The sequence below is a fragment of the Manis pentadactyla genome, chromosome 2 (genome assembly GCF_030020395.1).
Source record: "Manis pentadactyla isolate mManPen7 chromosome 2, mManPen7.hap1, whole genome shotgun sequence".
Classification (NCBI taxonomy): domain Eukaryota; kingdom Metazoa; phylum Chordata; class Mammalia; order Pholidota; family Manidae; genus Manis; species Manis pentadactyla.
Window position 1 is genome coordinate 146,776,238 of NC_080020.1, and position 24,626 is coordinate 146,800,863.

Consider the following 24,626-nt stretch of genomic DNA (forward strand, 5'->3'; position numbering starts at 1 on the left):
CCCCCCTGAATCCCAGTGTATGGGCTCCCGGCCTAAGGTCTTTCTTCCTTGTGGCACACATGAAAATGAAATCTCCCAAATAGGTCTCACTCCTGCTGCCAGGACCCAGTGTATCTTCCATTCAGCGATGAAGTTCATAAGGACAAAGATCTAATTGACTCCAGGTCAGAGGGAACCTGTTGGGAACAGTGCATCTTTCTTAGTTACGAACAAAGAAGCAGGGATCAACAAGGCGAAATCTAATAATGCAGAAGAGAAAGAGTTAAAAAAATCATCAGAACAACTGACCCCAATGGAAATACAATATGTGAACTAGTAAATATGAATATGAATGGACCACAAATTCTTACAATTATTTGAGAAGATTGAACAACCATAAAAAAAAAAGTGCTGTTGGAAAATAATGGTCCATACTGCATTTTGTTCATTTCTGTTGTGAAATACCTTGTATATTATGCTTTGTTTTTATACTAATTTCTGGCCATGTGTGTCTTCTCACAAGACTGTATGCTCCTTGAAGACAGGAACAATCTGGTGATCTGTGATTACCCAGTGAACTTAAAGCTTTTAGACAGTCAGTTCTCTCTCAGCATGTCCCTTAGAACTGCTTAGGCCTCAGATTCCAAGTATGGGGACTCCTGTGTTGTGAGTGTAGTTTGTATTTGTGACATTCAAGTTTGTTCAGTTTCCAAGGTAGTAGAGCTAAAGCCATCCTTGGGAGGTTTTGTTTATTCTACTTAGTATGAAAATATAACGAATAGTTCCAGTGCTTTTTTTTTCAGGGCTGTTTGTATGCAAGCATATAATCACACTGTTTTTTTTCTAGTGTGTATTTTGTCTTTTGATGAATGCAGGGACATCATGTGAAAGCGCAAGCTCTTTCTGGATTGGGAAGAAGTACGGAAGTGTTGAAGGAATTTCTCTATTGCCTTGCTTTAAATCCTGAATGTAACTCAATGAAGAAAGAGCACAGAAGGTGTGATTTCCTTCAGATGACTTTGTGCTTTAAGTCTTATTTACAGCCTTTGTGTCCATGCAGAGTAAATCTGGCATGTAAAATAAACAAGAAACATAATTCTCAATATTCATGACAGTGTGATTTAAAACACACAGTAATAATGATGAGTTACATGCATTTGATAACTTTCACCTGTGGATAAAGCAGAATGTTTCATGAGCCAGCATGCACATACCTCAGTTCTGCTGAAATAATGGTGTATTTGTGAGGCAGGGTTGATGTATGAGGCTCAGGAGGCAAAGCCATCATTTCAAGAATTATAATGTTTGTATAGCAACCCTATAATTTTTCACTGTGATATATGCAAAGTATATCAATTTAGCTACATAGGTTGACTTGAAATTTTCAGCAAAGTTTCACCAGCATGATGCAGAAATATCTGCTCCTTTATGCAAATCTTTAACCCAGTCTTATTAGAGATCACCAAGTCACACTTAACATAGGAATCTACCCTATAAGAAAGCCTGTGCAATAGTTACACAGTGTTAGCACTTCCAGTGACCGGGCGTTCTTGTTTTTATATCTGTATTTCCTGATTTTAACACTAGTGCCAACTTCTACTATAAATTTACCCTGTAATTTCCACTTTATATTCTAGTTTTATTTTCTAAAGCAAGAGAAAATGCATCTGTTCTCCCTCCATCATTTTAAACCACCTTAGATATTTGAGAACAGCTGTTGCCTTTGCCTCCAGTTATCTTTGGACCAAGCAACCTTTTCTCACAGAACAGGGTGGTAAGGTTTCCTCTGGATGCAGTCTAGTGTACCCCATGGGTCAGCATCCAGTGGTGAACTTTACATTGTGTTCACACTGTGAGGCGTGTTTATTTATTTTTAGCCCAGTACCATCACACAGTTGGCTCCTATTTGAACTGCAGTTGGCCAAAACACCTAGATCAATTTTTATTAATGAGAAGTTTCTAGTAATATTTTTTATGCTTTTTTTGGTACAGCTGACTGGTCTTGGATAATCCTGTTAGATTGTCATTCATTGGTTTTGACCCTTGTTTCAACTTGTCAAAACACTATTGAATCCTGAGTCAGCTCTTTCAACTACCCCTGCCTGCTTTGTCACCCCTGCAAATTTCGCAAGAATCTTAAAACATCTCTCACCTGATCCTTCCAACAGTATCATGAGAGATTCAGCCTGAGCTAAGAAGAGACTAAGCAGATGCACAAAGGCCCCAGGACCAGGGTTCAGGTCTCTTGGCTCCTTGTTGGTCCAGCACTTGCAGACATGGTGTTTTGCCTCCATCATTCTGTGGGTGGAGAGGTCCTCTATCACAGACAGTGCCAAACAGTGCCAGCCTGTTGATGCCCCCAGAACATGCTACCCTCCCTGAGAGCCTGCCTCTCCCCCTGCTGGTAAAACTTCTCAGAGCAAGTGCTGAGGACACTGAGGTCCCCAAGGGGCTTTTCCTCATTGCTACAGAGGTCACTGGTTCTCGTATACTCACCTGCCACACGGAGAACATGGGGGCCTTCTTCATTCGGGTCTCAGTCGCTCCTTTTGCCCTCTGATGCCCTTGGAGTCACCTGAGTCCAGGAGGTTTGGCAGGACCATCAGGAGACGAGCGATCTCTTCCCACCACCACCACAAAAAAAAGTTGGTCCAGGGCTTGTGAACCAGAATCATAGCCTTTCACCTTCTCTCTCTCTTTAAAGTTCTTAACGAGGTGTCTTTTCTGGTTCTTTTGTAAATTGGGCAGTCATCTGGAAATATCTCAATCCTGTGGATGATCCCCATTTAGTTTTAATGTGGCATTCCCTGAAACCTCTACACCCCACTTTTCTCTTATCCATGAGACTTTTAGGGGAGATTTTCTGTAGCAGAGGTGTAAGGACCAGACAGAAGAAATAGCAATGTGCGTATTTTATAATTGGTAAGATGCAGATAGAAAGGGACTAGGAACTAAATGCTTAAAGTGTTGACTGTAGCTTCAGAAATGTGTGGATTTTAAGATAATGGCAATTGGAATATGAAAATTACTCTTTTCAATGTTTTAGGCCTATTTGGCCTCATAATCTGTTCTGAATCTTTAGGGCATATTAGGTATTTTTCAAGTGTTTTAAAATAATTTTCTTCTTCTTGTCAGTTTTATAGGTAATGTGTGAGGTGTCTTTCCCTGCTTCAGAAAATATGCATCCAAATTCGACACCTTCCATCCAAAGCAGAATGTCTAACTCCCGATTAAAGGCTCAGTGTCACAGCCATATAAACAGCCAGCCTGCTCTGGATGAAGGTGGCAGTGCCGGCAGTTCTAAGGTATGAAGTGCTTGCCAGTATTATCTTGATTAAGGCGGCAATGCCTTAATTTTGAACACTGACAAGTTATTCAGACTGTAGCATTACATTAGAAGTACTTCTCCAGACCAGGTCTAGTTCCTCGACCTGGAAGTTGGAGCTTTTAAAGGAAGTTGGCAAAAGTAATGACAATGACTGAACCTTGAAAGAAACTTTTAGAACATCTCCAAGCAACCCAAAATATCAGGAGACTTGAAATCATTTTGGCATGAGAAAAAGAAAGCAGAGGGATATTTGAATATATGAAGTTCAATGGACCTGTCTCAGGAAGATGTTATCCTGTATTTTCCCATGAAAAGAATGAAGTTCATCTTAGAAGTTAACAGATGAAACAAATTATGAAGAGTACAAGCCTCATTTCCTAAGAAAAAAATTTTTAAGATTTCAAAGAAACACTAATGTATGAATTTATATTTCTCTTCTGCCATGATTTGTTTAATATTCAAAATTATTTTTTTCTCACCCAGAATCCACTGAGAAATGTGATGTGTTTAGAAATCCCAGTTCTTCAGTTTTATATTTTATACTGGGTTTACACTTGGAGGAGGACAAAGAAGTGTTAGAAAGTATCCTTCCGTTGGCACCCAGCACCTGTGCGAAGAGACAGCTTCCAAGTGATTTGGAAGATGCTCCTGACTTGAACGCCCCTGGAAAAATTCCCAAGAAAGGTCAGTGAGCTATTCTGTCATGGAGTGTGTGACTCCAGAGTGATACAATGTCAGCCAATCAATATATTTTTTTAAAGTTTTACAGAGGTAGTTTAAAATTAATAATAAAATGAATAACTAGATCAACTCTAGATTATAGAACAGTTTATTTGTTAAGCCTACAAAGATTTAATAGTAAAAAGCAGAAAAAGCTTAACTTTTATTTGTGCTCACTGCCTAGATGAATTATTGGGTAGGAATTCTTCCTGCCCACTGTGATTTGCATTGTGTAACACATTTTATCCAGAGGAAATACAGTTATTGTGTGCTCTTATCCAGATGTGCAAGTGTTAATGACAGCATTTAAAATTTTTTCAGAGGCAGTTTCCTCACCTCAAAGGAACATGAACCCTAATGCAGAAAGTGCAGAGTTCTCAATAGATGTACCTGACTTTGAGTGTGCCCTTTGCATGAGGTAGGATGACATCGAATTTATGCAACTCTTTGAAAAAATTCAGCCTTTCTGAATTTTGTATTCTAAACATATGGCCTTTGTATTATGAGAGAAATTATGTATACCTCAGTAATAATTGATTTCTAAAAATTTGGTAAGGAAGATAAATGGAAATGGATATGTGATTTCGAGAACAGCAAGGGAATTGACTAAGGGACTCATTATAAAATAAAGAGATTACTTGAAAATTTGTCTCTTGTGGACAGTTTTTGCTGAAAATTCAAGCTATTTTTTCCAGGTTGCTCTTAGAGCCTGTCACGGCACCGTGTGGACATACATTTGCCTAAAATGCCTTGAGCGCTGCCTCGACCATGCCCCACATTGTCCACTGTGCACAGAAAAACTTTCCGAGGTAAGTATTTCTTGTGAAATGACGAGGCAGTTCTGCTTTTCATTCCTCAGAAAGTGCTCATTTCATCGGTTGGCTTTGCTTCTACCACCCATTTGTTGAAGAAATTAGGGTTTCTTCTGTCAAAGACAGGCCTTTTCCCGCCTCTCTAGATTCTCAAAGAATACACAGGGGAAGTTGAGAGACAGAAGCAACTAAATTTCAGGGAAATTTTCTGGCATGAATTTTAGCTGAGATATATACATAAATTTAACTTTAAAAAATTGAAGTATAGTTGATCTACAGTATTATATTGGTTTCAAGAACACAGCAGTGATTTGGCAGTTATCTACATTATTAAATGCTCACTCCAACTAGTTACAACATAGAAAGATGTTACAGTATTACTGATTATATTCTCTCTGTTGTACTTTGATGCCTGTGACTAATTTATATTATGATTGAGATTTTGCGCCTCTTTATCCCCCTCACATATTCACCCACCCACCCCAGTAGTTGAGATATATTGAAAATAGCTGATATAATTGGAACTCTTATGTGTCAATAATAAATAGCTGAGATAACATTACTGAGTCCTTATTGTATGTTAACCACAGAGGGTTCAGTTAACATTGGGTGCACTTAGCATGTGGGCCAGGAGTTTCCGTTTGCCCCACCCTCTGGTGGAGTCATACCAGGGTGCTCAGTTTTGCATAGGAGTGGAGACTTGACCCCTTCTGACTGCCGGAAGCCCCTTTGGTGTGCCAGCAGTTGTGTCTTTTGTCTGAAATCAAAACCAGTAAAACTGAGGTTCCATGGGGGAAGCTTCTTAATGATGTCTGACCCAAATGTGAACTGTTACATCCAAGCATTGGGTATGGTGAATGCAGTAAACAACATTTAAAAGCTGAAGGTTTTCTGATTAACTTTTCAGGTAGTGAATCTGAATCAACTATATTGCTCTCTGGTCTGGTGGCCCCACTGACTTTTCACAAAGTAAGTTATTTAGCTTCTTAGGGAGGCAGGGATTTTTTTTCCATCCACAGAATGATACTGATGATATTTGCCTTAATTACCTCCCAGAGATTAAACTCACTTAATGTATTTTAAATAAGATAAAGTATGTTTTTTAGGTGAAATTCATTTTTTAAATCAAACATTGTAAAGTAGATATTATATACTCAAGTGAATCTTTAAATAATTATAACTTTTTAATTTACTGCTAAAACTTATTGAAATGAGCTACTATAATTGAAACCTTTCTAAAACATTATATGTACATACTTGATTTGTTAAATTGTATACATACTGGATCTTCCTACATTATCCAGGGTTCTCAGGAACATCAACCATCAATACTATATGCTGTGTGTCATGATGGATGCTTTTGAGTCTACACGGCAGTCCCCTTTCATGGCTCCTGTAGGCCCTACTCCATGGTGTTTGCTGTCTCTGCTGGCTAACAGCGACGTAGCCTGGCCTGCTGCCTTGTTTCACCCATGCTTGTCTGGGCCAGTGAGCCTAGATGGCCCCCCTGATCTCAGAGAGTAAAATGCATGTCTTCACGACCACTGTTCGTAACACCCTTCACTCACTTCTGTATGCAGTGCTGTGTGATAAAGCCATGCCTGGAGGTGGGCACTAGAATATAAGCTCCTCAGGGACAGGGATGGCTTCTGTTATGTTTTCACACTATTTGCAATGACTAGAATGCATACTAGAGGTTCAGGAAACCTTGCTGAATGAACAAATGAATGAAGGAATGAATGATTAATGCAAGCTATACACAGAGGGCCAGTGTTCCCAAAATTAGAATATAATACAATGAACTAAAATCCCAATTCATAATTTGATCTTTCTTTGATGGAGCTATCACTTCATGAGCTGAGACTTCCTCACTTGCATTGTTATAAACATGATCTTTATCAATTACCTGTGTATCTACAGAAATCTTGGTTGATACAATGCTAAGTAGTGTGAATTTTATTGTATCACCCATCAGTGAAAGGATACCATAAACTAACAGTATAAAATACCTCTGTCATTAATAATGAAAATTAGGAAGCAGGATTTTAAATTAAGTAAAACTTGTTTCTGCTAGTTATTCTGTTACTGAGGTTCTCAAACACAGCGGTTCCCAGAGGTTGAGCTCCTAGGTCTCAGTCACTTAACAGCAGTACATGTAGCTCGTTTCCCACAAGCTAAAGGGAAGCTTGGCAGTATGTCTGGGACCCACCCAGGCATAAGTGTGTCAGAAATGTGGAGAGCCAGGCATGCACATGCTACCAAAGAAACAGCAGCATGTGGAAGCCTAGCAGGCCTAGGGTCCCGGCTATGCCTCAGTAACTTTGCACTGGTCCCCCAACCTTGCTGAAACCTGGTTCCTTCATCGGTGCACTGTAGATCATTCCCATCATGTAGTGCTGTCTCAAGGCCTCATGGTGTGTGCGCTTGGTCTTGAGTTCAGGTTAAGGAAGAAAATCCTTGTCAACCATGAAGCTTTATCTGTTTGTTCTCCTCCTTGGCAGAGAAATTTGAAAGCCTCAAAATAGAAAAAAATGTTCATTGCTAAAAATTTTTGCAAATTAATTGAAAGAGGTTACCATAAATATTTCAAAAGTGTATTTGAACAAAATTATATAGTTCTTTCTGGTATCTAAACAACTGATACTGAATTTTTCAGAATTGAAAAGGCATAGTGTAAAGAAACAGAAGGGAGAACAGGATTGCCACTCAAAATAGGCTGGACAGTTGTTTTTTGTTGTTTAAAATGATTAAAGTTTTGTGTCGTAGTAGTCTTTGACTAGTGAAATCTTATAGTTCCTTCCATTTTTTTCTTTAGAACACATTACCTTTGATTACGAGATAGTTTTGCTTTTCATCAGAATTTTTTCCTTATTTATTTATTTTTATTGCAGTAGAATTGGCTTATAATATTTTATTAGTTTCAGGTGTATAATATAAAGATGTGATATTTGTGAATATAAGTCTAGTTAACATCTGTCACCACACAACTAAAAAAACTTTCTTGTGATGAGAACTTTTAAGATCTGCTCTCTCAGCAACTTTCAAATATGCAGTATAATATTATTAATTATAGTCACCATTCTGTACATTACACCCCAGGACTTTTATAACTGAAGTTTGTACCTTTTGACCCTCTTTACTCATTTCATCCCATCTCCCACTCCACCTCTGGCAACCATCAATCTTATTTCTGTGTCCATGAGGTTGGTTTTGCTTTTTTTTTAGTTTCCACACATAAATGAGATGATAAAATATTTGTCTTTCTCTGACTTATTTCACTTCACCTAATACCCTCGAGGTCATCAGAACTTTTTTTAGTGATCATGAACTATAACCTTTTCTAAGTAAACTAATGTAATTTGTTGTATTCTCTTTTGTCAGTTAAGTAAGACAGGCTTGGCAGGAAACCCGGGTGAGCTGAGAACATTCTAAGACTGTGGTCCTTGGCTTTCTTTCCCCACTCAAGACAAAGGCAGGCCTGAAGTTTTTATTTCTTAAATGAGAAAATTGAGGTTGACTTACATTTGCTATTTTCAATGACTCGTACTCCCCTCTGTTTCTAACACCTGCATCCCCGTTAACATTTTCCTCTGCCCTGCAGCCTGACCAGAGACGTCCCCATCTTTGTGTGTGCCATGGCCTTCCCCACCGTCCCATTCACTCCACGTCTTTGAGCCCCACTATTGGCTTATGATAAGAAGATGCATGGAAACTGGCACCAAGCGGTTTGGCATGTGTTTATCTGCTGAGCATGCAGGGTAAGAATTATCAGCATTCAAAAGGTCCTACTTAAATGCAAAAATTAGTCATTTTCTTGAAGAATAATTTAAGATGTGGCTCCCATTAGATAACAAAGTATAAATTAATAGCCATCCATGATGTGATCCCAGCCTTCTTTCTAGCCTCACTGCTTACTCCTTTTTTTCAGACATCATCCTTGCTAGTCTACTATCATATCATCAGTTAACATTTTCTAAATATAGTTTATGCTTCCTTCCAAAATACCTCCATGCTTCCCTCTGCCAACAGTTCTTTTCTAGCTCATCAATATACAGACAAATCCAGTCTAACTTCTAAGGTTTAAAAACATTGCTGTATCTTCCATGAAGCCTTTCTCTATGCACAGCCAGAAAAACCCATGGCACTTGATTTTTACCTCTCCTTGTTTTACATGATTTGTCTAGGGAAGATGTTGCAAACCATCAGGCAGCTCCCCTCCATGGGCTGCTTTGGAGACTCTGGGTGCTTCCCATGTCTTGGCTTCCTGATCCCCTCAGGCTTTGTCATTACCATGTGGTCGTGATAAGGTCCCTGTATCCAAGTTCTAGCTGGTGGAGGTACATGTGCTCTAAACGATCTGGAGAAAAGGGGCACGCATTACTATAGATCACACCTACTTCAAAGGAGGCTGGTAAATCTAGTGATGGCTGTTTAGGGCCACCCACTAGATTCTACCATAAATACTATATATTCAATAAAAAGGAAAATATTTTTTAAAAGATATGTGTAGGACCTTTATGGGAAAACTTCTATAAACTCATTGAAAGATATTCAAGAAATCTAATTAAATGGAGAGAAATACCATGTTTGTGGATGCATAGGCTCAATGTCATAGAGATGTCAGTTTTATTCAAATCAGTTTGTCAATCCAAAGTAGTCACAGTGAACATCCCAAGAGGGTTTTAAATGGAATCACTCAAGCTGGCTTTAGAATCACTATGGAAAAGTAAAAGACCAAGACCATGATAGTTTAAAAGAATCCAGCTGAGCAAGATGGGAGACCATCCCTATAATAAACTTAACATGTCATAGTATGTAGACCATTGGAAGAGAATACAGAGATAAGAAACATCCACTCATATGTGGATTCCAAATTTATAAATATTTTTGAGAAAAGGCAAACTGCTCAATAAAAGGTGCTCAGAAAATTAGTGGGTAATCCAAACAGGAAAAAAAAAAAAACTCTGCCTTACACCATACACACAAATTAACACATTTACATTTCCAGTGTGAAATGTGAAAAAATATAAAAATGTCAAAGAGAAAATATTGGGGGCTATCTTTACAATTCGAAGTGGGGAAAGATTCTTTTTTTTAACACAAAAATGCTGAGAGCACATAGCATAAAGGAAGATACTATTTTGTTTGTATTTCTTATCCCTTAAGCTCCTGGCTTTAATCTAGAAAAAAAGAAGGACCTCCTATGTTTTTAAAATCACAGTCATTTCTCCTGACTGTCCTGGCAGGATTTCAGAGTACGGCTGCATGCTGGAGATTAAGGACGTCAGAACGTTTCCTGATGGAAGCTCAGTTGTGGACACAATTGGAATTAGTCGGTTCCGAGTTTTAAGCCACCGTCACAGGGATGGCTATAACACAGCGGACAGTGAATATCTTGAAGATGAAAAGGTGAGGTTTATTTTACTGGTGTGTGTTTAGAGGTCAGGTGCCTTGTTTCCCTCTGTGTTTTGAAACACTTGGTCAGAGTCTTTTGGTTATATTACTTATTTCCTCCTTAATTCATCACTTAAAATTTATTTTATAATCTCAGTGGATTTTTAACTGAGTTGAGCAGTGGAAAATACTGTCCTCCTGTAAAGATTGCCTTTCACTGCACATTGCAAAATGCACTTTGTGATTTGTTGTTTTGATGTTCTAGCCCAGGAATTGGCAGGCTTTTTTTGTGAAGTGTCCTACAGCAAATAGTGTACTTTAGACTTTCCAGGTCATGTAGTCTCTCACAACTACTCTGCTCTGCTGTTATCACCCAGAATTATTTATGTGTCTGAAAAAAATACCTGAACACATATTTTGACATATTAACAAAATGCTTTGAAGGGAGTGTCAAAAAAACTTGTACAATGATGTCCACAGCAGTCTTTCTCTTTAATAGCCAAGAATAAAAACAGCTCATGTGCTCATCAACAGTAAATGAACAGATAAATGAATTGGAATATTACTTGGAAGTGAAAAGGAAAGACCTCCTGATGCCCATACAACCTGGATGAATTGCATGGATGTTATGCTAAGCTGGAGAAGGCAGACACACACAGCATGCACTGTGTGACCTCATTTATATACCTGGTCAGAGAGCGGTTGCAGAGTGGGAGAGTGGTGACTCGAAAGAGGGTGGCAGAGTCCTAGGTGATGGAGTGTTCTCCATCCTGTTTTTAGGATGGTGGTTACACTGGAGTGTAGAGTTGACAAAACTCAGCCAACAATTCAGATCTGTTCATTTTTTTGTATGTAATTTATGCTGCAACAGAAACATTAAAATATTTAGAAGGAGGAGGTCCTCAGAATTATTGTATTCCTCTTGAATTTTCTGGGTCACATTTAGAAATGGGGAAAGTGAGAGTCTTCAGGTATCTCACATGACACTAGAAGTCATTTTGAGAACAATGATGTACATTTGCATCAGCTGTGAGTAGAGGCACATCCACAGTGCCAGCTGTGTCCCTGTGCCAGCTGTGTCCCTGTGCCAGCTGCTGTTCCCGGTCGTCGGTGAGCACAGGGCCTTGCAGTGCAGAGGAGCAGAGCTCAGCAAGATGAGCTCCAAGGTCCTGGCTTTAAAGGATGAGACCAAACGTATTCCTCGGGGTCCCTCTGCTGCAGTGATCACAGATCTGATGGGAGGGTTTACTTACTGTTGTGGTTGGTGGCTTTTAGGAGCGTAACTTTTTTTTTATTGGGAACTCAAATAGCTACAACATGAAATAATTTTAGTTTTGATTTAAAGAAAACCCTCTACTGCATGTGAGTATTTGATTCATTGGAATCAAATTGAGAATGGGTGTGTGCATTGTATCTAATTTCTCAGTTCACTCAAGTTTTCAGATACTGGCATTTTATAACTAGAAAGGAACTGGATGGCTTACCCCGTTTTTACAGATGAGAAAACTCTGCCCTTAGGAAGCTAAACAACTGGCTGCAATTCACACACGGGAGTCAGTGATGAAACCAGAGCAAACCTGCGTCCCCTGGTCCCCAGCCCAGTACCTTTCCCAGCCAGGCATTCCTAAGCAGAACTGGGACATACTTAAAACAAGCGACCTAACAGTGGATACATACCCAGAAGCTAAGCAGGGTGAATCTGAAGTGCCAGGGCCTGCCACCCACGTAAGGCCTATGCAGCCTGTGCACCGCGGCTGTAACCTGGCCTTTGAAATGCAGTTTGATGACGTTGAATACAATTTTTAAAATGTCTAACATTTTCCCTTGGTAATTCTACTTCCGGGAAACTGTCTTGAAGAGATGACAGCCCTTTCTCTTACCAAAAAAAAACAATGAAAATAAACAAACCCAAACACATTTGCATTTTTAATATTAATATTATTGTTTTTTAAAAATGTATTTTATGTGAAGGATTGAGTTAATTATGGTATATCTCAAATATTGCATGTAGCCATTGAAAATTATTCATAACTACATGGTTTGTGTACCTATACTGTTAAGAGAAAAATCAGGATGTTATAGACAAGACAGGGTAGCTAGATCTCCACTATGCAAGAAGCATGAATTCCTGTGCTGAACATATATCATGTTTATAGAACACTAATGACTCATCAAGGGAATTGATGCCGTGAATCTGCCTGGCGGATGTGGGGGAGGTAACTGTTTTTCATGTACAATAATGAATTGTTGAAAAGGTCACCGCTTTTTCCTTGATCAGGTGGAAGGTCCAGAGTATGAAGAACTGACCACTCTTCATGACTCAGTTTATCAACAGTCTGTCTCCTGGTTCACATCACTTCAGGATCACATGAAAGAACAGATTTTAAGCCATTTTGGGTTAATGCCAGACAGGGAACCTGAGCCTCCAGTATATTCTCCTTTTTTCTCTTCCAGCACTATTATTGCTTGCTAAGACACATTATTCTGAAGGAAAATTAGGCAGTTCTATGCTACATGGAGCCAACGTAATTGCTTATGATCCATTCATTTATGAACAGCCCAGAGAAGCACAGTATAGTAGCATGTGCCTTTTGGGACAAAACAGTAAATGCTTTCTGATTAATACCAAATAAAAGGCCATTTCTTTTCTATCAAAAGTCAGTTTATTCTGTCATGTTTTGTACTTTCATTCCTCTCACCAACATTGTAAGATTTAGGTGGTGATGTTTAGTGTATTGGCCTGAACTCTGCATGCTTTGCACACACTATGGCCTTGACCCAGCACACAGGTGTTAATAGTGCTGAGAAAAGTCCCCTGGCTCTCGTTACTCCTTGCCCCCAGTCCAGTCCTGCTGGCTTTCTCTGGTGCTCCCCACGAGTGCTATGAGGGATTCGGTTCCTTAGGCAATGACTGGGCTTCAGGTCTGTGATGCTTTCCTAAGTGCAAATGATCCCCCTCCCCTGTGTCTGGGTGACAGAGCCTGGCAGGGGGGATTAGGCTTGTGACTGGGAGCGTATAGTTCCTCCTCCTGTGCACGCCCACCTGCCTTAGAGAAAGGGACAGGACCAGCCCTCAGCAGATTAGGGCAAGATGAAATGTCTTCTGTGCCTTTTCCAACCATTTTTATGCTTCTTTTTCTTGTCTCTTAAGGGCTTCTGTCTTGTACCCCCTGACTTTTCCAAACTCAGGATGGTGCTTTGGGCCAAGAACTGCTCTTCCCCACCCTCCGCTCTCCTACAGCCCCTCCTCCTACTCCGCCCTGCCTCTCAGATTCAGAAAGTAAGGTGATTAACTCGAATTAAGGCACGGATCAATCTTTTATTCTAGGGATTTCTGCTTATTACTCAAATTAACCTGTAACTGGGAGATATATTAATTTTCTACTACTGCTGTAAGATATCACACAAATGTAGTAGCTTAGAACAATAGAAGTTCTCAGAGTTCTGGAGGTGAGATGTCCCCACCAGGCCTCACTCCGCTTTGACCAAGGTGAGGGCAGGACCTTAGTCCTTTCTGGAGGTTCCACAGGGGAATCCGTTTTCTCGCCTTTTTTAGCTTCTAAAGGCTGCTGGCATTCCCTGGCTCTTGCCCCTTCCTCATCTTCCAAGCCAGAGCATTGCATCTCTCCTAAAGACCGTTCTTCTAGTCATGTCTCCCTCTGACCACAGTGCAGGAAACTTCTCTGCTTGAAGGGCCTGGGTGATGAGGTTGAGCCCATTGGGAAAATCCAGCATAATCTCCCCACCTCAGGGTCCTTAATCACCTCAGCAAAGTCCCTTTGGCCATGTGGGCACCATGTTCACAGGCGTCAGTGGTTAGGGGATAGACACCTTTGGGACACCACGTGTCTTCCTGCCACAGGATTTTAGGTAGTATATGGGAGATGTTTTCATGACAAGTCTCTTCTCCCTAAGCTTGATATTCAGCTTTTTCCCACTGTGTAAGATGAGCAGGGAAAGGAGAGTTTTCTCCAACATTTTTGCCTCCTTCCTTGGGAGAGAAGTTGGTACCTTCCTCACAGTGACTTGGGCTGCCCTGTGCCTTGGGCGGTACTGTTACTTCTGATCTTTCAGCGAAACCTTCCTCACCCTAAGCTGAGGTGACTCCAGAGTCTGCTATCCCCAGTTTCCAACTGGGATTCTGCCTACCTTCGGCATGGGAGTGGAGGGGAATCCAAGACACCGGCAGCAAGGAAGCTGGGATATCTTGGCTGCAGGCCCAGGAATATGGACAGCTTTACAATCAGCTTTTGCCTATAGCTCAGTCCACAATCCAATACTTTTTGGTTAAGTATTTTGTGTTGGTTTCAGCCAATGGCTAGTGAAGCTCTCAGCCAGAAATGCCTGGGGGCCCTGGTGAGCTTCCCACAGACATCTTCCCTTTCCAAATGTCAGTTACCACTGGGCCAACCCTTGTGGTTCTTACTGTGATTGCCCTTCAGCAACAACCATTGACAACTTTGAAAAAACAGAGGTTTATTATTCACAAGACCTGGAAATTCCACAGCACACCTGGGGCTGTACCCGAGGTCACGGGTAGAGAGTGTGCACGGGCTGGGGATTCTGCTTTTATTGAGGTCCAGAGTAGGATTCTAGGGGTTCACTCTTTATTTGTGAATTTAAAACGAGTTGGAATTTAAAGCACTGGAAGAGAAAAAAAACAAGTGGCTCTGACGGACAGTTACCAAAGTTACCAAAACCAACCAAGATCTTCAAAATGAAGGAGCCTTAGTCCAGGGAGGTGACCTGGCTCTTTATCTAGACCTGTGGCTGGCAGTGTGTTTATTCAGCATAACAGCTGTGGAATGGATGTCTTGGCAATCAAAGCTTAAGTCAGGCATTTGTATCACAAAAGAGAAGGAAACCACAACTGTTAGGGCTTACACGCCATTATGTGAAATAAAGGCTGTCAGCACAGTAATTCTTACACATGTAATTTGTAGTAATCCCCATATATATACAATTAACACTGGCATGTAGATGTTCCATATATATATACACACACACACACACGTTTGTCACATTCACTTTAACACAAGATTTATTTTATTATAACACTCAAACTAAGCAGGCAAATCTACTTAATATTATGCTTATATAGTGTTTGTAAAACGTAACAACCCGGAACATTGGAAAGGACAAGTAACAATTACAGCTCCCTCTTCTGGCTGGGCTATACTCTTCACTAGCGCTTAGAACAGAAGCAACTAATTCATAGAATGTCGCTTGTGGAAGATGCTTCTCTTTGCAAGTTCTTCCTTTTGTGAGTTCTCTCACACTTCCCTGTGTAACGTAAAAGTACATTTTGTATTTTAAGGTCTGGGTAAATTTGCAAGTAGACCTAAAATAGGATTGGTGGCATTTAATTCTTGCTCACATGTCTGGTGGTGGAACAAAAGACAACACTGAGAGAACAGGCTTGTATTTTAGGCTATAATGTTGTATTTTCCTTTCATTTCTGTTGCAGAGTAATGCTAGTGGTCCCGCTTGGTCCTGGCGGGTCCTGGCAGTGTTGCCACTGGAACGCAAGGCTCAGCTGGCCATCCTCGGCATGACCTCACTTAGAGAGCATCTCCTTGCCATTCGGCGAATATTAGTCATCATCACACATAAGATGAATAGTCGGCAAGAGCTGGGTGATAGCAGGGCAAGAAATAATTGATTTTCTTTCTCTGCCAAGGTTTCTGGAGGCCCTTGTACTTTTATGAGGAGTGCCAGACTGGACAATTAACATCCCATTCATCATGCTTTGCAAAATGCTTGTTGATAGGGTCGCAAAATGGAGCACTGAGCAAACACTGCTTCCTACTCCGAAGTTTAAAAGTCTGTGCCTGGTGGGATCTACCTTTATACAAAGTTGGCCTGAAGTTTACATGGAGCCTATGGTCAGAAAACAACCTGAGAAAAATCTCCTTGAAGCAGACGCTTCTTGTGTGCAGTTTACTGACACCACATATGGTTGACACATGGTTTAGGTTTTGTAAGAAGGAAGAAATCCCTTCCCAGTAAAGTATCTTGCTACACCAGATGGGAACAGCATGCTTCAGCAGCTAGACAGGAAGGGGGCAATCATGTTATCAGGAAGCAGATTTCTCAGAGCACAGGCTACCTGAAACTGGGCTTAGGGTTTGTGTGTCACTGTGAACTTGTTTGTGAAACTGAGGAATCAAACCATTGTCCGGTTCAGGAGCCAAAATCAGTTCTTACCCAAGAAGTAGTAGCTACTGGATAGAACTGTGTGTTATATCCTGTGGTAATTCGGGTATGTAAGTTGCATGTTATAATGAATATAAAAATACAAAAGTGTAACTTGAGTACAGAAAAATCTGAGATAGTTTAGTTCATTTTAGCATATATATACACAAAGAATGAGCAAAAGTGAACTAAAACAGCATAATCCTGTTTCTTTAATGCAACAGACACTGAACATTTAGGAAATAGTCATCTTCTACTAGGATTTGCATTAAATTAGGCCCACCAAGTAAATTTGCATTCACCATCCATCCATTTATATATGAAGACGTTATTAAGCTGCTATGAAATGGAAATCTACCTATTGCAGGAAAATATATGAGGAGAAGACATGTAAGGAGAGAACAGTTTGTATGAGATGTAAGTACTCAGCAAGTTTTTCTACAACCCTAACCTAAAAGTTGTCTTTAGTTTTTTGGGGGGGATAGGGAAAAGAGGTGTTTCAATGATCAGAACAGGTGCTATCTATTAAAGAAGAATATGTATAACTTCCAGTCTCTATAGCATGTTGGTTATATTTCCTGGAATAACCATTCGGACCTGCGGTGCTGAGCGGCTCTTACTCGCCGACCCAGCTGATGCTTTCAGTTGGCATCTCGGTCTGTGAAGCGGAGGCTCTTCACTGAAGGATGATGAGAACCAGACTAGGGAGTGAACCACAGCTGTAAGGTTTGCTGTATTCACTCAAGGTGTGTGAGGTTTGAGTTTAAAAAACATATATTTCATAATACCAAGTGGTGGCTTATCAATCCATCAAGCATTTTATTAGACTTTATAATAGTATTTCTTCTTAATTGTAGGAGTTTTCCATAGCTAAAACTCAGTTTCACCATGGGAGTGAGAAAATACTGTTCTTAGTTATAAGTTACAAGGAGAAAACTTGGTTGGAAAAATATTTTCCAGTCGGATGTTGCCAGCGCTTCACTTATGGTGAATCTCAAATCTCATCTTGAATGTGGGTTAAAGGCAGTTTGGCCAAATAATTTCCAAACTATTTTATTAATTCAAGCATTGGCAATAGCCTTTAACATTCTTTGGCATTATACCCTAACCTGCTCATCTGAAAGCGAGCAAAGCTGCATTTAGTTTGCCAGAAGACCTTTATTAGAAAAGGGTCATGAAAGTGGGTTTGTACTGATTATTCCCTGTCTCTTTTAGAAAATCTTCTTCTACCTTAAAGTCAACTCATTGCTGTTTGAATTTGGGAGTGTCTATCTAACCATGTGATCATAGCTTCCCTAGGAGCCTTCCTGAAGTTTCTGTGCTGAGAGTGTTAGAGCTTTCCCCGTAACAGCTGGATGCTGCTGCTCTCAGCCTCCCTCAGCAAATGTCATAACTGGTATAGTTGTTTAAGCAGAACCATTAAGCTTTCTCTTCCTGGTTGTGCCTGCCTCTGTCTGAGTCGTCATCTCTTTGGGAGTGCTCTTACATAAAAACCTGTTAAACAGTAATGGCACAGCCTAGAGCAACAAAAGCTTTGGTTGGTTGGTTTTTTGGCCCCAAAAGGAAATGACCACCATCACGTCATACCCTGTCCTGCATCAAATCCCACATAGTTCAAAGTGGGAGTAGCTGGGTACTTCCTGGGCACTTAGTGACATTGTTTGTCAGGAAGTTGAACCAAAGAAAGTATACTCCAAGTCCTGTTATGAGGAAGTGTCCTTTTATAAGTTAATGAAAGAAAGAAACCCAAACTCCAGTTTGCTACAAATCCAGCTAAAGCAGAACAATCCCTCCTCCTCTGCCTGCCCCTCTTTTTAAGGATTTCTCAGAAAGTACCACAATCTCTTGGGCAAAGTAAGAGCATTCCAGTTCCGTGTTTCCAAAAATGTTCTGACACTGATGCTCTAGTTATGTTAGAATAAAAACCAGTCTACTTAGGGGAGTAGCAGTGTGGGGGAGTGACTGCTCTGTAAGCACAGGACTCGACGTGCAGTGCACTCTGTTAGGTGTTTTTCCATCCACTCCCTCGAGTGGCTTGACTCAGTTCCCTCCCTGCCTACATCTTTGAAATGCAGCTGACATCCTGACCAGCAGTATTCTGAAAGCCTATGAGATATATAGGGCATCCCATCCCATATGTTGTCCCTTTCTTCAGAATTGAAAGAATATCTTCTGAAGTGCCATATGAAAACAGTTAAAAATTTTAAGGATTGCCAGGCAACCACAGTAAGTTTTAACTAATTCATGTGTCAAATTTTGGAGTGCAGTCGCATTTCAAAACCACAGAAATGTCCTTTTAACTATCGCCCTGCCCAGACCAAAACAAAAACTGTTTAATAACTTGTATCTCGACCCTTAACATATGTCAAGTCTTAACACAGGACTTTTGAATCATCAATAAACAAAGTTATACCACGAACTCTGATATTATCATGTGTCATAGGATTATTTGAAAATTGACAGTTGTTAACAATCAAAAATGTACCACCATCTGACCTCAGCTGTATTATATAGGCGTCATTAGGATTTTTAAGTTGCTTTCAGAAGTACTCATCTGTTTCTTCTGCTTCCTTTCTTTTTTGTGTGTTTTCCCACCACTTAAATGACTTTGGTAAAAACCACTCTTTATACTGTCAATCAAATAAGAGAGAAATGTCTGAAAGACAGGAAGAAGATAGTAGTGTGTTAGGAAGAAAATAAATATGGGTGACTGCTTTTTGTTTAATGAGTTTTATTTTTCCCAGGCACACCTGTGGAGTAGAGGTCCCCTCCCCTTTTAACATGGATAGCAGTGGTAGCCTGCAGCAAGCTCTTCTCCTTTAGCACCGTCCTTACAAAAGGCCCTGTTATGGCCCACTGAAACCGAATTCCCGGGGAAGCTAGAACTGAATGGGGGGTGTGGCTGTGCCAGCCACACGCAAGGGGAAAATGGAACCCCGAATGTTGCCAAATGTCACCTCCTCTCTACTAGGGCTAGACACTTAATTCTGAGCCATTGGCTGCTGACTCCTAGAAGGTGTTTTCACCCTTTCAACTCCTTACCTTAACCTCACATTGACTTTCACCTCTCAGCTGCTAAAGCAGTTACCCAAATCTGCTGAATCCTATCTAGTAGACTGTGGTAGTGGGTCTGCTTTAGATGAATTAGAGTATTGCCATAGCATACACTCATGAAGAAATTGAAGTGCCACCATTGTACTTGGCCAAGCTGGAGACATGATTAGCTCTGATTTGTACCTGGATCTTAATTTATAAAGGTGGCTGAGTGATAACACAGAGAGGTCAGTGCCATTGAAAGAAAAGTTTTTTGCTATTTATGGTTCTGCTAGAAATGAGAGGCATGCCGCACAGGGCCACAGGGAGCAGCAGCAGAGCCGGGAGCAGAAGCGGGAGCGAGGGGGGAGCATGGGGGAGAGCCTTCTGTGTTCCTGCAGGAAAGGCCAGGCAAGGCAGTGGGGGCAGCTTGGGTCTGGCTAGTGTGGATAAGGTGGGTGAGCTCTGGGATGTGGGGCGGTCTCTAGTTTCCTGGTACTGGCCTTGGGCGATCAGGACAGAGGATCATTGGCTCCTGGAGTGTCTGGGCCAGGCAGAGGGGTGGCTCCCTGTGGGCTGTGGGCTGTGTTCATGTGAAAGGCAACTCCCTTGGAGGCCCTTTGCTATCTGGATGGTTCAGCTAGCCAGGCGGGAGCGGTCTCTCCGGTTAGCAAGGCCCCTAAAATGTCAAAATATCATCAACATTTTTTTAAATGTGTAATACAGTTGGTCCTCTGATGTTTGACATCATTATAAGGAAACTTGGGAGTGAATGAAAATGGAGACTTTTAGAGGGTAGGGCATAAGTTACCTTAAAGAGCATAGGAAGCATTTTATTAGAGTAGAGAGGAGGAAGCCAGGTAGAGGTGTGAGGATTCCCTGAGGCCAACCCATACTTCTGTTTCCCATGTAGATGGTATTAGCCAAGATCACAGATCTGGAATTTAGGGGGAGTCTTAAACAATATCTCAGTGGAGTTGTACACTGTGTTAGAAGTATGAGTCTGACAATAATATTTTGGTGTATTTCTTGGCTGAGAGGATGGCAGGTCCAGCAGTTATGCCATTGGTTATGCCAGAGTACGATCTGATAAGTGAGCAAAGCACATCTAAGATTAGTGGTATGTGTTTGTAATCGAGAGAAGGGAGGGGTTATGTTTGGAAACAAGGAGCAGGAGGTGGTGGTAGCAAGCTGGAGTTGGCAGCAAGTCCGAGAAGGCAATGGGGAGTGAAGGGTCCTCTCCCAGGGGCTTGACTGACAGAAGGTAGATGCTTCCTGGGGAAAGTGATCACCATTAATTTTTGGAATGTTGTACAGATAGGAGTCACCTGGAAGTGGAGGGGTTTGGGCAGGCAGCAATGAATATATCAGGATTATGGGCTAAGTAGACAGCAAGCTCTGAAACATAATAGTATCCCTAATACTGAAGGAAGAAAAGCAAAAATGTCCTGTGTTCAGTTTGTGCCTTAGGCAAGGCAGTGCACAGACAGAAGCTTTAGTGTTGGTGTAAGTTGTCTCCAGTGGCCAGCTTGTGGTCTGGAGAGATGGTGTCTGGGCAGTGGGCTTCTGGGCCTGGGTAATGTTGTCTGGAATGTGGGACACTCAGGTTGATGGACTCTCAGCACTTGCTATGTTCGGTTGAAGAGTCTGCAGACTGGTGAAAGCACCCCACCAGTAATAATAAGACAAGCAGTCAACAGAGTGGTGGGCAGAGTTTTGGTTTTTTATTTTTTGGTGGAAGTGTAGGTTCGGGTCCCACATTGGATGAGCAGCTGCCTGGCCTGTGGGAATGTCTAATTAATGGGTCCCAAGAGAATATGTGCGCTTAACCTAGCCTCCAGCCATTATGGGATTGGGGCAAGACTGAAAATTTATAAAGAGAGGGGCAGCATTATTAAAGGATCTAATATACAATGAGCTCATATACATGAAGGCAGGACATATCCCACTTTAAATGTAGGGAAGGGCAATGGGAAAATTTTTTTCCAACTTTACTGATGAATAATGGACAAATATAAGTGTATATATTTAAAGTGTACAACACCATGATTTGATATACATATACATTGAGATAATTAACACATCCATCACCTCATATAGTTAACTGTGTGTGTGTGTGTGTGTGTGAGATGCAAATGCCTAAGATCTACTCTCAACAGTTTTCAAGTATATGATACTGCATGCTGTATAGTAGATCCTCAGAACTCACTCTTCTTATAACTGGAAGTTTGTACCCTTTGAGCTACATCTCCCCATATCCTCCTCCTCCAAGTCCCTGGATGCCACCATTGTATTCCTTATTTCTATGAAATCAGCTTTTTTTCCCCTTCAGATTCCACATAAATTATTGCCTTTCTGTGTCTGGCTTATTTCACTCAGCATAATGTTCTCCAGGTTCATCCATGTTGTCACAAATGGCAAAATTTCCTTCTTTTTAAGGCAGAATAACATTCCACATTCCACACATGTATTGTATGTGTACACACACACACCAGATTTCATACACTGAAGGACACTTAAGTTGTTTCCATACCTTGGCTATTGTGAATAACACTGCAGTGAACATGAGGATGCTGTATTTCTTTGAAATACTGATTTCATTTATTTTCCTATATGGTTTGTAAATATTTTCTTCCATTCTGTAGGTTGCCTTTTCAATTTATTGATTGTTTGCTGTGCAGAAGCACTTCATTTGTTTAGTTTAGCTTTTGTTGCCTATGTTTTTGGCATCTTATCCAAAAAATCATTGCCAGGACCAGTGTTGGGGAGCTATTCTCTTAGTTTTCTTCTAAGAGTTTTATAGTTTTAGGTCTTACATATAAATCTTTAATCCATTTTGAGTTAATTTTTCCAGGCATAAGATAGGGGTCCAGTTTCATCCTTTTGCATGTGGATATTCAGTTTTCCTAACATCATTTATTGAAGAGACTGTCTTTTTACCCATTATATGTTCTTGGCACCCTTGTCAAAGACTAGTTGACCTTATATATGTGGGTTTATTTTTAGGTTATCTATTTTGTTCCACTGGTCTGTGGAACTGGTTCCACTGGTCTATGTGCCTTTTTATGCCAGTATGACACTATTTTGATGACTATAACTTTGTAATATAGTTTGAAATCAGGAAGTGGGACACCTCTGTCTTTCTCAGATTGCTTTGGCTCTTTGGGATCTTGTATAGTTCCATATGAATTTAAGATAGTTTTTTTTCTATTTGTGAAAAATGCCATTGGAATTTTGATAGGTACCACTGAAATCATAGATCACTTTGAGTAATATAATATTTTAACACTATCAATTCTTCCAATCCAAGAACATGGGATAACTTTCCATTTATTTATCTCTTCAATTTCTTTCATCAATTTGTTATTTCAGTGTACATGTCTTTTACCTCCCTGGTTTAAATTTATTCCAAAGTATTTTACTGTTTTTGGTGCAGTTGCAAATGGGATTGTTTTCTTAATTTCTCTTTCAGATAGTTTGCTGTTAGTGCAGAGAAATGCAATTGATTTTCGTATATTGATTTTGTATCCTGAAACTTTACTGAATACGTGGATTAGTTTTAATAGTTTTTTGATGGAGCCTTTGGAGTTTTCTGTATATAAGATCTGCAAACAGAGATGATTTTACTTATTCCTTTCGAATTTGGTTGCCTTTTACTTCTTTTTCATGCTCAGTTGCAATGGCTAGGCCTTCCAATCCTGTCTTTAATAAAAGGGGTAAGAATGGGCATCCTTGTCTGTCCATGACCTTAGAGGAGAGGCTTTTAATTTTTCACCCCTGAGTATGATGTTAGCTGTGGGTTTGTCATATATGGCCTTTCTTATATCGAGGAAGATTCCTTCTACATTAATTTGTTGAGGATTTTTATCATGAAAAGATGTTGAATTTTGTCAAATGCTTTTTCTGCATCCATTGAAATGATCATATGAATTCCATCCTTCATTCTGTTAATGTGGTATCATATTGATTTGCTTACGTTGAACCATCCATACATCCCAGGAGTAAACCCCACTTGGTCGTGATGTAGGATCCCTTATTCCTTTAAGGTGTTCCTGAATTTCGTTTGCTAGTATTTTGTTGAGAATTCTGTCAATCTGTGTTCATCAGGGATATTGGCCTGTAATTTTATTTTCCTGGAGTGTTCTCATCTGTCTTCAGTATCAGGGTATTTTTTTAGCCAGCCTCATAAAATGAGTTTGGAAATGTTCCTTCCTCTTCAATTTTTTGGAAGAGTTTGAGAAAGATTGGTATTAATTATTTAAATGTTTGGTTGAATTTGCCAGTGAAATTACTGGGACCTATGTTTTTCTTGTTGGGAGATTTTGATTACTGATTGAATCTCCTTGCTTGTTATGATCTGTTCAGATTGTCTATTACTTTGTGATTCACAGTTTTAGTAAGTTGTATGTTTCTTTGAATTTATCCATTCTAAGTTATCTCATTAGTTGACATATAAATGTTCATAGTAGTCTCTAGGGATCTTTTATGTTTCTGTGATATCAATCGTAATGTCTCCACTTTTATTTATCATGTATTTGAATAATCTCTGTTCTTTCTTAATTTAGCTAAAGGTTTATCAATTTTATCTTTAAAAAAAAGTTTTAGTTTCACTGATCTTTTCTGTTATTTTTCTAGCTTCTAATTAATTTCTGCTCTAATCTTTATTGTTTCCTTCCTTCTGCTAACTTTTGACTTAGTTTATTCTTCTTTTTCTAGTTCCTAAAGGTTTATGGTTGGGTTTTTACTTGAGATATTTCATTTTTCCTAATGTAGGCATTTATTGCTATAAAGTTCTCTCTTGGAACTGCTTTTCTGGCATCCTGTAAGTTTTGATATGCTGTGTTTCATTTGTCTCAAGATACATTTTTGATTACCCTTTTGATTACTTCTCTGAGTCATTGGCTCAAAAGTGTGTCTATTTCTACATATTTGTGAGTATTTTATCTCTCTGTTATTTATTTCTAGCTTCATACCATTGTACTTGAAAAAGATACTTGATAAGACTTCATCTTAAATTTTTTAAGGCTTGTTTTGTGGCATATATAACCTATCATAGAGAATTTTTGGTAGGTTTGTATATATTATACACTGTATTCATAATAAAAGAAGTTGGAGAAAAGAAAAATTTTTCAAATTGTCACCAATCTACAAAACTTTTTGAACAT

The 24,626-nt window shown here is 39.9% G+C and overlaps 2 protein-coding genes across 2 annotated transcripts in view; both read left to right on the plus strand.

Annotated features, from left to right (window-relative positions):
- Positions 1–933, plus strand: part of LOC118930369 (uncharacterized) — a 25,743-nt gene extending 24,810 nt beyond the window's left edge. The window contains exon 4 of the mRNA XM_036921508.2: positions 855–933. The gene's annotated coding sequence lies outside the window, so the exon portion shown is untranslated. The remainder of the gene's footprint in view (positions 1–854) is intronic.
- The window catches only part of LOC118930368 (LON peptidase N-terminal domain and RING finger protein 2-like), a 25,905-nt gene extending 9,372 nt beyond the window's left edge, over positions 1–16,533 (plus strand). The window contains 12 exon segments of the mRNA XM_057497520.1: positions 855–976; positions 3,115–3,122; positions 3,791–3,991; positions 4,349–4,445; positions 4,723–4,760; positions 4,763–4,930; positions 6,239–6,359; positions 8,441–8,494; positions 8,496–8,597; positions 10,086–10,248; positions 12,512–12,661; positions 15,701–16,533. Coding sequence (XP_057353503.1) covers positions 855–976; positions 3,115–3,122; positions 3,791–3,991; positions 4,349–4,445; positions 4,723–4,760; positions 4,763–4,930; positions 6,239–6,359; positions 8,441–8,494; positions 8,496–8,597; positions 10,086–10,248; positions 12,512–12,661; positions 15,701–15,895 — 1,419 coding nt within the window. The 3' untranslated portion in view covers positions 15,896–16,533.
- Positions 16,534–24,626: the final 8,093 nt, after the last annotated feature.